Here is a 14,648-nt window from a genome sequence, read left to right as displayed (position 1 = left end):
TAGAGTCCAGGAGATTGTTTATTGCTTTTACCAACTTTCTGAAACGTTACAAAAGATAATTTTATTCTAGCAGTAATTAAAACAACACAAAAGGCTGAATTTTTCACATTAAAGACAAGTCTGAGAATTGTGATTTCTGTATAAACTGAATATTGATTCTAGAGTTGGAATAATGTTTTCATTTGTTTTGGATTTGTTTATAAAGTAATAAAACGGCACTGTAATTAGAAAAGCAGTCATAAAAAATTCGAACCATACAGTATGTAATCACATTTCAAATAAAGAGTATTAAAATCAAAACTGCAGTTCAGCTGCAGAAACTGAACCTGGAAGACACCTTTGCACAGGAGCATCAGCAACAATAGAAAGGAAAATACTATAAATGATGTGTCTTTCCAATAAAATCATTTAGAAAAGTATCAATTTTCAAACTCATTCATTATTCCAAATAAATGTCAACAGATACTAAATTCAATATGGAAGTGTCTTCAGGTAAAGTTCAATGCCAACTACAAAGTCCTTTAAGTTTTCACTAAAAACATTATAAAATAAAATTGACAAACTTACTGAGCAATTTGCTTTATTTATAGCACTACACTTATGCTGACTCAAAGCTGTGTGCATCTACAGTATTAAAATTTGCCATAAAATAAATTACTGTTGGTATAAACAAAGTATTTCCCATGTTTTACTGTACTTGATAATTTTGTCCTAGATGAGTAATTAAAACATTACTAATCATAAGAAAGCAAAAAGAAAACTAAGCTCGCTGTGGTGCTCGCCTGACAGATGACATTTGTGAACTGAAAGTCATGAACCATTTACTTTATGATTTACAGAAGCTATGTACAAGACAAACTCTTTAGAGCGGTGCAGGCTCTGCGACGTGACACCCATTTGTTACAGATATATTTTACAGCCTGTCAAACCCCCTTTGCAAAGGGCACGAATTAGGAAGTGACCATATAAAGACAGAGATGCAGGTGAAGCAAATGATAACTTACGGGAGAACTTCCATTAAATGCAGAAAAAATGGTCAAGATACTTGGCTGAAAAAGATCCCAAACCATTAGGGCACCAAGTTCTACCCTGACAGGTTTTATGATGACAAACTTGGCAATTTGGAACATTTCAAGGAACAATCGTATAAAATATTATGTTATAGCTGCAAAATTAACCTAGGAGGAAACTCTCGTTCACTTGGGCATATGTAAACAGAATGAAAACATGTCACTGTAATACATATGAAAATAGTAAGAATGAGTTTTCTAGAATATAATTTAAACATAAAACTGCATTTTAAGTGATACATTTTAGATGATAATTTAAATGGAGTGGTCAAAATTAAGACCTACATTTAATGTAAACATTCATATTTATAAATAAATTAGAAAAAAGAAAAAAAGGAAAAAGAAGAAGGAAAAAAAAAAAAAAAAGAGGGACTTCCTGAGGTGGCTCTGCAGCCAGGTACACAGTAGCAACTAAGCTCCATTCCAGGAAACCAAGGCATCTATAAAAAGTGCAGGGTTGTACGTTTTCCTCTAACTGTTGGAATGGAAATCCATTGGCGTCGTTTTTACAGGGCTTAAGCCCTATGAAAAAAAAAATCAGTGCACAGCAATTATCACTGCTCTTTTGCATCCATTAAGGCAAAACATGTATCTACATACAATACGCTACATTCTTAGCTGTTTTAATACTATGTGTGATTTTAAAGCAGAGAAGGTATAAAAGGAGCAGTGAATCACTTAACCATACATTATCAACAGGGATTTATGCACTTAATACCAGACCTTCTCCTGTTCATATGGGAAGAAAGTGCAAATGTAACTATTGCCCAAGAACACTGGAACTAAAGGTCACTGTAAACTGGTTTGCAAGTCATGGTATTTCTGGCACTGATTAAAATATCTACACAATTAAATAAATACTGTGATTAGACTTGTGGGGCTTTGGTTTTGTTTCCTTTCAACTTTACTCAAAATATACCCACTTCCTGTAATATTGACTGAAACTTAACCCTTCTGAAGCAGAAGCCAAATACAAGGTGTACAGTACCATGGAACCCTGATTTCCAGCATTAAAGAGTTAGAAATCCAAGAAGCTTCTAGTAATTTTTTGGGTCTTTGGAAACTGTTGCAAGACTGTGAACACAAAGCGTAAAATACTACTGAGAGGACAAAAGTACTGTGTTGTGGGTGATGCTACATAAAATGCTCAAAATATCTCTTCCCTCCATGATTCAGAGCAAGAGGTACTTAGTAGTCAACTACTGACATGCAGATGGTGTTGTGTGGGGTTTTTTTAAATAAGGTAGAACATTTTGAGAAACCATGTGCTGTAGTTTCACTGTATCTCAGTTTGATCAGAGGGAAAACATGGGTTATTTTCTGAAAGAGCATGAAGTCAAACTAAGGCACAAGCTACACTACTATCTAAGAATGCAGGTCATTACACAGTGTTGGTCAAACTGGTAATGCAGACCTCACTTGCTTTGCCACTGACCTGAGCCTTTGTTATGACAGTTTGGATACCATTATTTGTATTGCTGTACACTACGATTTCCTTTCTTTAAACTGTCTTCTCAGAATCCAGTCAAATGAAAAAAGGAAAGAAAAAAAATGTTATATAATTGCAGCACATTTAAAGGGAACAGTAACAGTCCATGTAATGTAAATACTATTTTTAAATGTTTCTATTTATTCCCACTGATTGCTTTATTTTTGTAATATACAATTACCTTCTCTACAGGTGACACTTGGCTGAAGAGCACCAAAATTCCACCCCAAGTGGTAGTTTCAGATAAAGTCTGCCCTCCTCCAGAATCAGCTCCTTTTGCAATAGTTGAGAATTTTATCACTTGGTCCATGGTAAAACTCCCAACTCTGCCAAAAGCAGAATTAAGTAAACAGCATCTTCTAATATTAAATGAGCACAGATTCTAATTAAAGCCATTGTAATGCATCCAGAAAGGGCTAGTGGCAATTCAGAAGGTAAAGATATAACATTGGAAATTAAAGCAAAAAAAAACTAAGGCATAAGGCAAAAAAGAATTAAGAATGGACACTGTGCAGGTAAGTGATCAAGATTTTCATTTATATATAAAATTCTCATTATTTCAAATATTATAATGTTAAACACTAGAACTTGAAAATGTAAGTACAATAAATGCACTGACTGCATCTTTATCAGTGGAGTCCCCAAAAAATCCCATTTACTTTAATAAATGAATATTTATTTTTTCAATTCATCTTACATGATAAAAATTTATACTAATTAAAATAAATAAAGTGTTTAAAAATAAGTTGGTGTGCTATCATATATGCCCTTTACAATGGAGAGGATCAGAACTGTACATACAAATACCACAAGCAATTAGTAATTCATAAAATAATACTGATCACAAACCTATTCCAGAATTGAACTACAGCTAATTTAACCAAATACACAGTAAATTTAAAGATTTATTAACCAGGAAATATATTTGATGAAGATATGAAATACTCTAAAATCTTAGAGGTGAGTAAATCAGATTCTGAAAATCTATGGGAAAAAGTGTAAGCAAAAACAGGAAGAAAAGAATTCAAGAGTACTGACGTGGTGAGTACTTATAAATTCCTATAGACCAATTGCTGCCTGTAAATCCAATTTATATTGTGTAAACATGGAGTGTCCAGAATGGCAAATACTGACTTGGGACTGTAACTACCATTACTGCACTCATACTGCTACTGGACAATAATGAAAACTCAAGAGAATTCAAAACAAGAAAGAAAGCAGCACACCAGGGTATTTAGATACATTTTAAGGCTTAACTAACCACCTGACTTAGGGCTCTACGCCATTTCTGTAGAATAGGAGAGACATAATCCAGAAAACACTAGCATGGAGTGGAGACATAAAACACAGTAGTTCTTGTCAACAGCACATTAATATTTGTTCTATGAAACCATGAAAAAGTATACCCTGCAAAAACAAGCACTAATTGCCTGCATGGAAAACAAAACTTTTGTAGCACACATTATAAACAGAGGTATTGCAAAATTTTAAGCAATGTGGACCAGTAATCATCAGCAAAAGCTGATGTAACTTTTATGCACATATTGATTATTGAAAATAATAAGCATTCATTACAGTCTTCCTATTTAAAAATGAAAATAAAATTTCCAATAAAATAAATAGCTGAAGTGTGATTACCACTCATCTTATTTGTTGGGAAAATCTTTGCATTATGCAAGCATATCTACAGTGCCCTAAACAATGGCAGAAATTAAATATATGATGCTCCTTAAATTGGAAATCACACTTCCATGGTATAATATCCTACAGTGATATATATACACACACAAATACACGCAGTTCCCATTGGTTCCATTCTATAAAGATGTTTCAGCATCCACGTATCTCACAACACGTGAATTTTCCACTTCGATTTTCACACTTTCTGGTTTTTCAGGGCTGTTTGAAAACAAAGAAGAAAATGTAAGGTTTGGTTCACTTTACGAAAGATTAAATTTCCAACATTTTATACTTCACAATGAACACTAAAAGTATTTACATAAGGATGCTTTGATGATGATGCATTTCTATTGCATTCTAGTAATTGTTAAATACTCTTCACAGGAATAGTACAAACAAAGAGAGAAAACACCAACATCTCATCCATAAATGCCGTATCTAATTCCACTGCTTTTATTGATTAGAAACTGTTAATGCAAAGCATCTTTAAAAACAAACAAACCCCCAAGACAGCCTGCAAAACTGTCTAATTAAAAATACCAAAAAACACATAACAAGCAATATTACTAATACTTCTTTATTCTTGGGCAGGGAAACCATCTGTTCACAAGAATGGGAGAACATTTCAGTCTGTTCAAAAGGGGAAACCACATTTCCAACAACAGCAGAGGACAGTAAGAAACCTGTGTAAGTGTCCATTCAAGTGAAGCAGAAGACCCTAAAGACAACTGACACTCTTAGGGACACAGACACTGAACAGTCCCTGACTGAAGGACAATAAGGAATGTCCCAAAGTAGTTGCAAGTCAGTAGAAGACGAAATGGAACAGCATAACAGGGAGGATGAGTTTCAAAAGAGATGACACATCTGTAGAGTTGCTCTTTAAGGAAAAAAAAAATATTAGAAATTCATGCAAAGAAAACTTCTGAGTCTCCTTAGAAAATACAAGTGTGCTGGAACTCCACAGAGTCTGTAAACTAAGCAAGATGGCTGAGGTAGAAAGACAAGGCAATCAGGATCAATTCAGAAAAGGCAAAAAAAATTAGAAACTTATCTTTTTAAAAATATATTATTATTTATATATATATATATATATATATATAATAAATCATGCCAACCCACACAACACATCATCTGGAATTATAGAAGACATGCTTCCTTTGGATTGCATTAGTATTTGAATATAAATCTGAAAAAAGCAGTGCCTACAGAACCATTTTTACCACAGCACTAAATGTCTGTCTGTACCACCAGATGAAGACAGTTATGCAGAGAAAAACCTTAGCAGAACTGATATAGGTAATTTACTGGGAATTACTTTTGACTGACCAGTAGTGATGTCTCTGAATCTCAACAGCCTGAAAAGTGTAGCAAATACCTCAAAAGAGCAACCACTTGAGTTAAGGTTCAAGAAGCCTGCCTTTCAACATTTTCCAGATTAATGCAATATCAGACTGCCAGTTAAAAAGCTGGTTTCTGGCACCAGTAGTTTTTATTTTCCATTTGTGGTTTTAGCAAGTTCCCTACCAAGATGGAATTTTTACTGTACTAAGCTCAAGCAGGGTATTCCATAGAATCAAAGGGAAATATCTTACAGCAAAACATAACAAATAGATAGTATAATAAAGGCTAAGAAGAACAAAAACCACTGCAAACCAGTCAGAAGCCTGATTTGCTAGTGTTGCATATAATTCCATACTAACTCAACCTACTCAGGAAACAGGAAAGTGAGAGATGAAATTGTACTAACTTATAACTGCCTGAAAACCAAATCTCAACATCTTAATTCTCCTGGAAAAAGACATACAGGCCTGTATCTCTTCAAGCCTTATATACCAATGGCTTCCCAATGGCACTAGAGTCATCCACAAATTCTGTAATGGCTTTCTGAGAATTTAGCAAGAAAAATTAAATAAGGAGGGTATACTGACACACATGCTCTATTATCGCTTTAATGCCTCTATTATTTGTCTTCTTGATGGTCTTGCTTGTGTGGTACTCAAGTTTTAAAAATGTTTTAATTAAACATGTGTTTAACATTTTAAAAATGTTTAAACAATACACCCTAGACATTCACTGGAAATAGTGCCTGCACTGATGAGTCTCTCAAGCTTTTCCTCTTACAATACCTCAAAACTCTGTCTCCTTCACCCTTGACTGACCTGCTGTCTGGCCAAAACAAAGCATCCTTCCATGCCTAGTTCAGAGCGATGCATGTGGTGAACAGACAGATGATATACAAGCGCTAAGTCACTACTAGTGTTTCCAAAAGTACCACAGATGGCTTGAACAGAGCCATGAACAGAGAGTATGAACACTCCAGCCTTGGACAGAGTATGAACACTCCCTCCTCACCATGAACGTTTTCGCTGAGATGTAATTTTATACAAAACCTGACAATTTTGTATCTCTGAAATATGTCTTCCTCCGACAGAATTGGCTGAAAGGGATCAACCAATAGAAAATGTATACAACAGACAACAGAATTGCTTAGGTTTAGTTTTCTGAGGCAAACATGCCCATTCTCCCCTTCCCTACATAAAAACTACTAAGCAACAGCTGCATGGATGTGGAACAGTCCAGAGATAGCAGTCCCTATAAATTACAAGCCTTTCAGGAAGTTGGGGATATTCCACTTAAGTATTCATGTTTTGGCTTGTTTTCCTTGATAAATTCAGGGAAATTCTTCCCTTGATAGATTCAGCCAGACAGGGAAGAAATTAGGATAGAATAGCAGAATGATTCATCACACACAGACTTTGTTCTTTGACGGGGAGCTCACGAGAGAAAAGGCTACTGGCCAGCACAGAAGATGCATGTGAGTTTACAAGGATTGTTTACAGCACTGAGGACTCATGATCTGTCCAGGTACTTCATTCAAGTATATTTCATATTCACTGAAGATAGTATCTGAGACAGGTTTAATTTTTAGATATTGAAAATGAGTTGAGGAAAAGCAAACCAAGCAACCTACCCACCCACAAAAACATTGGGCAGATCCTAGGGCAGCACAAAGCAACAGTGAAAGTGCTGGACTTACCTTTTATTCTCAGGGGCATTTGTATTGTTGAGGATCAAACCACTCCCATGCTCATATACACTCTAGTACTTAGAAACCCTAAGCTCACCAGAGTAGAAAACACTTGTATTAAGCAAATAAATAGTAATTTTAAAATTACTATTTAAAATAATATGTTTAATAAAATAGTAATGAAATAATTCCTTGTAGAAATTGATCAACTTCAAAGTAAAGAGGAAAAATTAAGCTCAAATTCTAAAGTAAAAAGTCAGTAACTCAGATTTATAAACCACATATACTCGGTTTTTTTTAGATACATTTCAATAAATACAAGTACAGTGCTAAACACAAGACGATAGTTAGACAATGTGTGAGTAATTATAGCTACCTCAGGTTAGCTCTGGTTACTTTGGCATTCTCAGTATTCATGGCAAGAGCCTTCCACTGTGCAGTTTTGGCCATTTCGTCTGATATGTTTACAACTGAGGGATCAGTGCTAAAGAACAAACATACTTTCTGGTTAGTATTCAATTCCTTGCAACACTATTATACTTACTGTCACTCATCATTTACATCAGTTGTGCCTTCTTTCAGTATTTACACAGCCACAAGTTGAGTTCATCTTTTAAAAGTATACTTCAACAAAAAACTGAAAATTTAACACACTAGCACTACCATAATTACATAGCATCTCAAACCAGTTTTTTACACAGATACCAGTAAGATATTGAAAATACTTGAAAAGTAACCTATACCTAACTTCAGAAAATTATTTTGCATGCCCAGAAATAATGGATTGAATCAAACTGCTGTGCTAAGGGTTTCACGAATCAGTTAAAACTTTAATCAAGAGCAAAAGAGCAAAGGTTAATGAGATTTTTTAAATTCAGGTGAAATTTGAAACTACTAAAAATCTAGACATGCAAATTATCTGGACAGATGACAAGTTTGTTTTTTTTCTTCCAAAGCCCTTATTAGACATTTTGCAAGGTTCTTTTGCCAGACCACTCCCCTCTCAATTGCTGCAGAAGATAAGTTTACCCTCAAAGATGGTAAGTTTTTAAAGCCTACTTCCACTTTTGTCCTCCACACAGTTACATGTACAGCAGACTTAGGTGTTGCCTGTAGGTCTGTTTTCTGTTCTGTTGCACATTTAAACTTCATAATCTACCCCAGGTCATCTGTAAGTTTTTCAAACGGCAGAAAAAACTTTCAAAGCCATTTTTCCTCAGGGATCCCCACAAGATACAAGGCAGCAGAGTACATACAAAACACATGCACACACAGTTGATGAAATCACAGTTCTACTGTGAGAGCAATTAGCAACTCAAATATGTTTTTTCAAAAAGCTTGAGCATTTTCATTTGAGTTGCTTAAGTCTGATTAAGCCTGCTCTCAGAATAGACAACAGCACTCGGCAGGAATATCTGTCTAATCCAAATTTCTGCCTATTCCCAGTTCTCATCAGGGTATATCTGGTACTACCCTAGATCCATAAGGAAGGCCAATTTTTAACCTAGGAACCCTTATTATTCAAGAGGAAAAGAAAATGTGTAAGCTATTTATCTGTGACATCTTCAGGTTGTGTTGGAACAGTTGAGAGTATCAGACAACTCAGCTAAATACAACCCCAGTAAGGGAGACACCAACTGAAACAAAATGCCTACAAAAGCTGAAAGAATTTCCATGACTGGAACTCCAGTACTTCCTTTTCTGGAAGAGAACCCATTCTCACATTTATGTTCAGAAAATAACTTTTAAAAGTAAAAATGGTTGCCTGTAAAACAGATTTTTTGTACCACAGAAATTACTGACTTCAGCCCTCACTTAGGTAAACCAAAGAATTACACACTTAGATTTCTTCTGAAAAATCCAAGTGGCTGGTAAACACATGGCTCAACTGATGCTATTAGTTGCTTAATGCTCAGTATTTCATGCACAGTAGCACACAAATATTCTGTAGAAACTGACCAAGGATGCTTCTTCACCTCTAGTACAGCTGGTCAAAATTGAGTCATCTGATCTGTTCAAGATGGTCATGTAAATTTATAGTTAAGATGCAGTTTTAACAAAAAATGCAATATAAAAGTACTAATGTAGCACCATGAGATAGATCTTCATATTTCCTAATCATGGCTAAGTTACAAGCTCAGGGAAAAAATTATTTCAACTCATACACAACCAACTTAATATAAAGCAAATTACAGCATCTGATACAAGAACCTTTAACAGACCAACATTATTTTATACCTGTATTTCAGGCTTTTTACAGGAAAATCCAGATTTGCTTCTCCATATGCGAGGTGTACACTGTCATTGTCTGAAAACATTCTCTCTGCTTCCTGTAAATTCCAAGTAAGAAGTTTGTAAAATTACTCGCAGAGCAGAAACCAAAGAAGTATCTCATGCTGACAGTTATTCCATAGGGGTAAGAGGCACTTCCCTGTAGGTACCACAGTTGAATGCAGGAGACAGAGCTTATGACCTTTCCTCTTAGAAGTGTTTTACTAAGACATGGGAGACTGGGGAAGGAGGGTGTTACAAGCCTCGCAAGGAATTCAAGCTAGGTGGTGTACAGCAAGGCAGGACTTTTATAGAGAAGTTACAGAAGTTATACTACTGTATTACTAGTAACTAGCAGTTGCTTTTTATGACAGCTTCACAAACACACATGAGCAAAATGTCCCTGACACTATGAACAGTTTTGTAACTGATCTAAGCAGAATAAAGAAACCCTACTCCACTATGTCACTCTCCCTCTCCTTTCTCTCCATTTTCTCTCCTTCTAATCTGATGAAAGACAAAAACCCCAACTTTTTTGTGCTAACAGCTGCTTCTTTCCACTTTGCTTGCTATTCATCACAAATAAGAATCATAGTTCATAATAGCATAATTGAAACAGTGACTTAATTCCTTAACCACCAGCAACGGTTCCTCTAATAAAAAATTTCCTCTCATCAGTGAAGAATTTCAAAACGTGTATCTGGTATATAAGGTCATATGCTCAGGTCACATAAAATTCTTTTAAATTGCTTTAAGTATTTCCTAATAATTCACAACATGCTCAGTTTGATTGTTTTCACACTTACTTCTTTCTCTTTTATCTTTTTGTCATCTTCTGTCTTCTTTTTACTTTCTGGCATAAGATCATCAAGCCAGCTAAGCTCTTTTTTGGTGAAACATAAATCCATGAGCTTGCGAATGAACACTAATGCTAGAACCTAAAGGGAACCACAGACGAAATACTTTATGTTAAACTGTTTAAATGAACAAAAAAGCACACACACTTTCAGTACACTTAGAATCTCTAACTGAAGCCCTTTTTCTAGTACTAGATTTTATCTTACCACAAAGTTAAATCATTTCCACTTTCAGTAGCTAGTCACAACTGAATTGCTTATTTTCAGGAAATCATAAGTCTTTGTTTCAAAAGTGAACAGCTTGTACTACAGGGTTTTTTTTTTTGTTTCCTTCCCACTCCCTTCTTTCTTAGGGCAGCAAACATCTTCTGAAGAGATCCTGAATACATGGAGTCTTGTTTTTTTATTAGCTGGCAAACCAGAAAACTTACCATCATAGGGAAAACAACAGCAGCTGCAGAGGCTTTAATCACCCACAACAAAACTAGACAAGTGAGCTGAACAACTGTGAAGATATGGACCTTCCAGAGTGGCACATAACGTAGATAAATCAGGTCAGGTTGATGTTTGGCAGGCATTCCAAACAGTTTTATACGGTCAAAAAACTGCATGGAAAATAAAATCATTCTTCAGTTAATTATTTTCTGCCTTTCCAGAAGAAAATAAACATTTTTAGGGGACTACAGAAATATAAGCTAATCCCAAATAAAATACTAATGGAGGACACTGAACATTCAAGTGGATGGAACTGGGGACTGTTTTGCTGGTGTTGTCCCCCCCTCTCACTAACAATAAAAAATTCCAGAATATTTCAGAAAATTCTTAGCTACACTACTGAAAGAATAAATAAAAAAGAACTGACAAGACACAGTATTGTAAGAACAAATACCTGAACGTGACACTCAGGAAATTATCCTACATGCTATTCAGACAATATGGGATAACTTTACTGTGGCTCACATAATGAAGGGTGTTACAGTTTCCTTTTCATTCAGTGTTAAACAAAAGCAAACTGCTCACTAAAAATCAGACTTTACCTGAATGCCTTTTAATGAAGATACTCCCATGTAAAGAAAGACACCGTACAAAACTGGCATTGGAATAAACTGGGGAGGAAAAAACACCCACAGGTAAAAGTGGAATCAACATAGCATAAGAGAGCAGTCCATATCAGTGAAAGGCACAGACGAAGTCATTTTTTACTTTATATTTTACTTAAGTGAAATCTGAGGGCCTTTAATTGAAAAGAATACATATGTATCATTGAGCAGCAAAAAAATCTAGAACTAACATGGCTATCACTAGGATACAAAAGAGGATAAAAAAGTTCTTCTGCCTTGACTGCCCATTCACTCAATTTCCTAGGTTGCAACCAAGATTTCTATTCATGCTAAGTATACTGCTTTATGTTGCTATTTGATAGGAACTGTATCAAGACTACTGTATTCTGTACAACTTCATGAAATTGCCATATTAAGTTTTACTTTTGAACACTTGTGTATCTGGAGCGGACAATACAAAAACCTCACCATACCAACTGAGCTATGAAAATCTGCTAATTATTCAGAGCTAAATTTTGCTCCAGTAAGAAGATCAATTTAAAGCTTATTAAAAATAACATTTACAATAATTTAAATTATAATATATAATAGACAGCTTATATAATTTTGTACAGTATGATTTTTATATTTTTATATAATTTAAAGCTTACTAAGATAACAAAGTTGTCCACTGGTTTCAGTGGAACTTGCATCAAACCTCTGCAGGGAAGCCTTCCTTGCTCCTGAATTCATTAAGCTTCCAAGTAAAGGACAGCCAAGCTACAATGGGAAATCTTAATAAAAACTGCTGCTCTCGAGACTGAACAAAAACCTTTATTTAAACAGTGTGGAATAAAACTATGCCTTAGGGATTCATTACTGCATGTGTGTGTGAGTGGCTAGTGTCTTCACTGTAAGTTCTATACTTTGATCTAGTATCTTCTACTGCATTAAATCAGTACAAATCCACACATGGAACAAAAGCACAGCAATGGCTCTGTTCTCCTTACTTCTTTTAAACAATAACAGTCATTCACACTGAAAAAGAAAAACATTTCTTAAAGAGCAAAGAGTAATAACTCCATTCCTATTAGCCTGGGTCCATAAAAAAAAGTATTAGTTTCTAAGAATCAGATGTTAAAATATGGGGTTTAAAACACTTTGCTTCAGCAATCAGCACTTTTAATTCCTGCTTTTGAGCAACAATAAATCTACTTCAGTATTTCTGCTTTTGATTCTGATTATTTGCATTATACAGCTGAGCTCTTGATAACTTTTTGATGAGAGATTGTCAAATCTGAATACTTAATTTTAGTAACTGCTATGGCCTTATTCTTTTCAGACCTTTACATTCTTTAATAGACATACAAATGGTCAACTATTTAGGATTTATAATATGTAACTACTTATTAAACTATAGCTGTATGTTTACAGGATTATTCTTTCCCATCATCTAAATTTAAGAAGCTACATTTCTTACGAAATTACTCGTGATCTGTCTTTGTTTAAATAGACTTTTACAAAGTTCTTTAAAGGTACCAGCAGTTATGCAATATCTGCACTTCTGGCAACAAAAAGACAGTTCTTTTGTTTCTCCTTTTAACTACTGGATTTGAAACAACAAAGCAGAAGTTGAACAGATTTTAGTAAATCTGAGCAAAAATCCAACTGAACTGAGTAATTTTCTTCCAAAAGAGTCTTTGAAAAGTGACTAGGAATATAAATTAAGAGCTAAAGTGTAATCTGATGCTACAACACAACCAGCAAAATCACCATTACACTGTGATGATGCATAAAATAATCTTGACACTCTAAAAATCAAAGGAAGTTTAATAAGCTGAAGAACAAGAAGTGAACAATGTCATTTCTCCCTTTTAAAGCAATGTTTCTGTTCCTTCTGCTATATTGTATTACTTCTACTCAAGTAACTTTACATCTTTATCACACTCCTTTTCTCTCTCCATTTATGTACCCACATAAAAACCACAGTTTTTAAGTAACATGAACTCAAGAAACTAAAAAAGAGCTGGCAAGAAAATCAGGTAACACAGGAAAAGCTGTTTTCTTCACTACTCACTACATTCCTAGCTGTCTCAGATTTCATTTTCTTGCATCCTTCCACATTGTTTGTATTCAACTAACATCTGTTGCTAAAAAAGCAATTTGAGAATGAGTCCAGGCATATCTTACTTAACATAACAGAACTTCCTAGCATTATGAAATGCTAAATCACAACATCGAAATCAAAGGCACAAAGAAAATATTTTGGGAAAACTGTCTTTTACCTTTAATACAGAGGTCATGAACACTGACATCCCCATCAGCACAAAAATCATCAATCCTGTCACTCGCTGTTCCCGGATTCCCAAAAACTTTGGTTGTTCTCCTGGTGCTGAGCATTCAGATTCAACTTTCAGGCTGTTAACATGACTTATGGACAGGACAGTTGCAGCAACAAACCACGGCAAGCCCATGAGAGAACATATTCCCAACATAATACCAACCATGAGCAGATCAAGATGATAACCACAGCCTTTCTGTAAAAATAAGCAAACAAATAACTTGATAAACTTTCTATTTATATGATATCATATTTCTAACTCAGCAGGTGAATAACCTACAACTACAAAAGTCAGATACTTTGAGAGTCTCCACAAAATTATATTTGCTCTTTATTAGTCCATTTATACATATATTTAGTAGCTGATGGTAATTTCACAAATTTGCAGAATGAATCTGATTTAAAATAAACCTGACGTACACAACATTAGACTTCCGTAAAAATTACTTTTACCTTCAGTTTATGCTCTTTCCTGTTTATAATAACGGCTGTTATTTGTTGATCCATGAAAATGAGAATGGTACAGAGTAAAGCAGGAAGAGCAGCAATCAAGAGTGTCCACCAAGGATTGCCTCCAAGAGGATCTATGAACCATCCTCGGTCTTTTCGGGTGGGCTGAAAAAAAACCCCAACCCATCAACAGTGAGAATTAAATGACTAAAACAGACTGCAGATTTTATCACCACAAACAGCTTAAATGAACAACAGATCATTCTCTTAAATATACATTTAGGTTGTTTTCCAGTGGCTTTGACCAAAAGACTGATTTGGCTGTTGCAAGTGAACATGACATTTATATGGAAAAAGTAAAACAAATCCATTCAGTTCCTTTATTTTTGTACATTTGCACAAAAGAATGCTTCCCTTTC

General features: G+C 34.9%; 1 protein-coding gene across 11 annotated transcripts in view; it reads right to left on the bottom strand.

Annotated features, from left to right (window-relative positions):
- The window catches only part of SLC4A7 (solute carrier family 4 member 7), a 94,098-nt gene continuing 79,450 nt past the window's right edge, over positions 1–14,648 (bottom strand). For 9 of the 11 annotated variants that reach the window (XM_048301604.1, XM_048301624.1, XM_048301550.1 and 6 more), the window contains 8 exons: positions 14,233–14,394; positions 13,724–13,975; positions 11,436–11,504; positions 10,830–11,003; positions 10,348–10,479; positions 9,509–9,600; positions 7,647–7,754; positions 1–4,458 (listed from right to left, as the gene is read on the bottom strand). In XM_048301604.1, the coding sequence (XP_048157561.1) occupies positions 4,377–4,458; positions 7,647–7,754; positions 9,509–9,600; positions 10,348–10,479; positions 10,830–11,003; positions 11,436–11,504; positions 13,724–13,975; positions 14,233–14,394 (1,071 nt within the window). In that variant the 3' untranslated portion in view covers positions 1–4,376. The remainder of the gene's footprint in view (positions 4,459–7,646; positions 7,755–9,508; positions 9,601–10,347; positions 10,480–10,829; positions 11,004–11,435; positions 11,505–13,723; positions 13,976–14,232; positions 14,395–14,648) is intronic. The other 2 variants (XR_007203162.1, XR_007203161.1) reach the window with 2 other exon arrangements.

This window comes from Corvus hawaiiensis, chromosome 1 (genome assembly GCF_020740725.1).
Source record: "Corvus hawaiiensis isolate bCorHaw1 chromosome 1, bCorHaw1.pri.cur, whole genome shotgun sequence".
NCBI lineage: Eukaryota > Metazoa > Chordata > Aves > Passeriformes > Corvidae > Corvus > Corvus hawaiiensis.
This window is presented reverse-complemented; position numbering and strand designations above follow the sequence as displayed.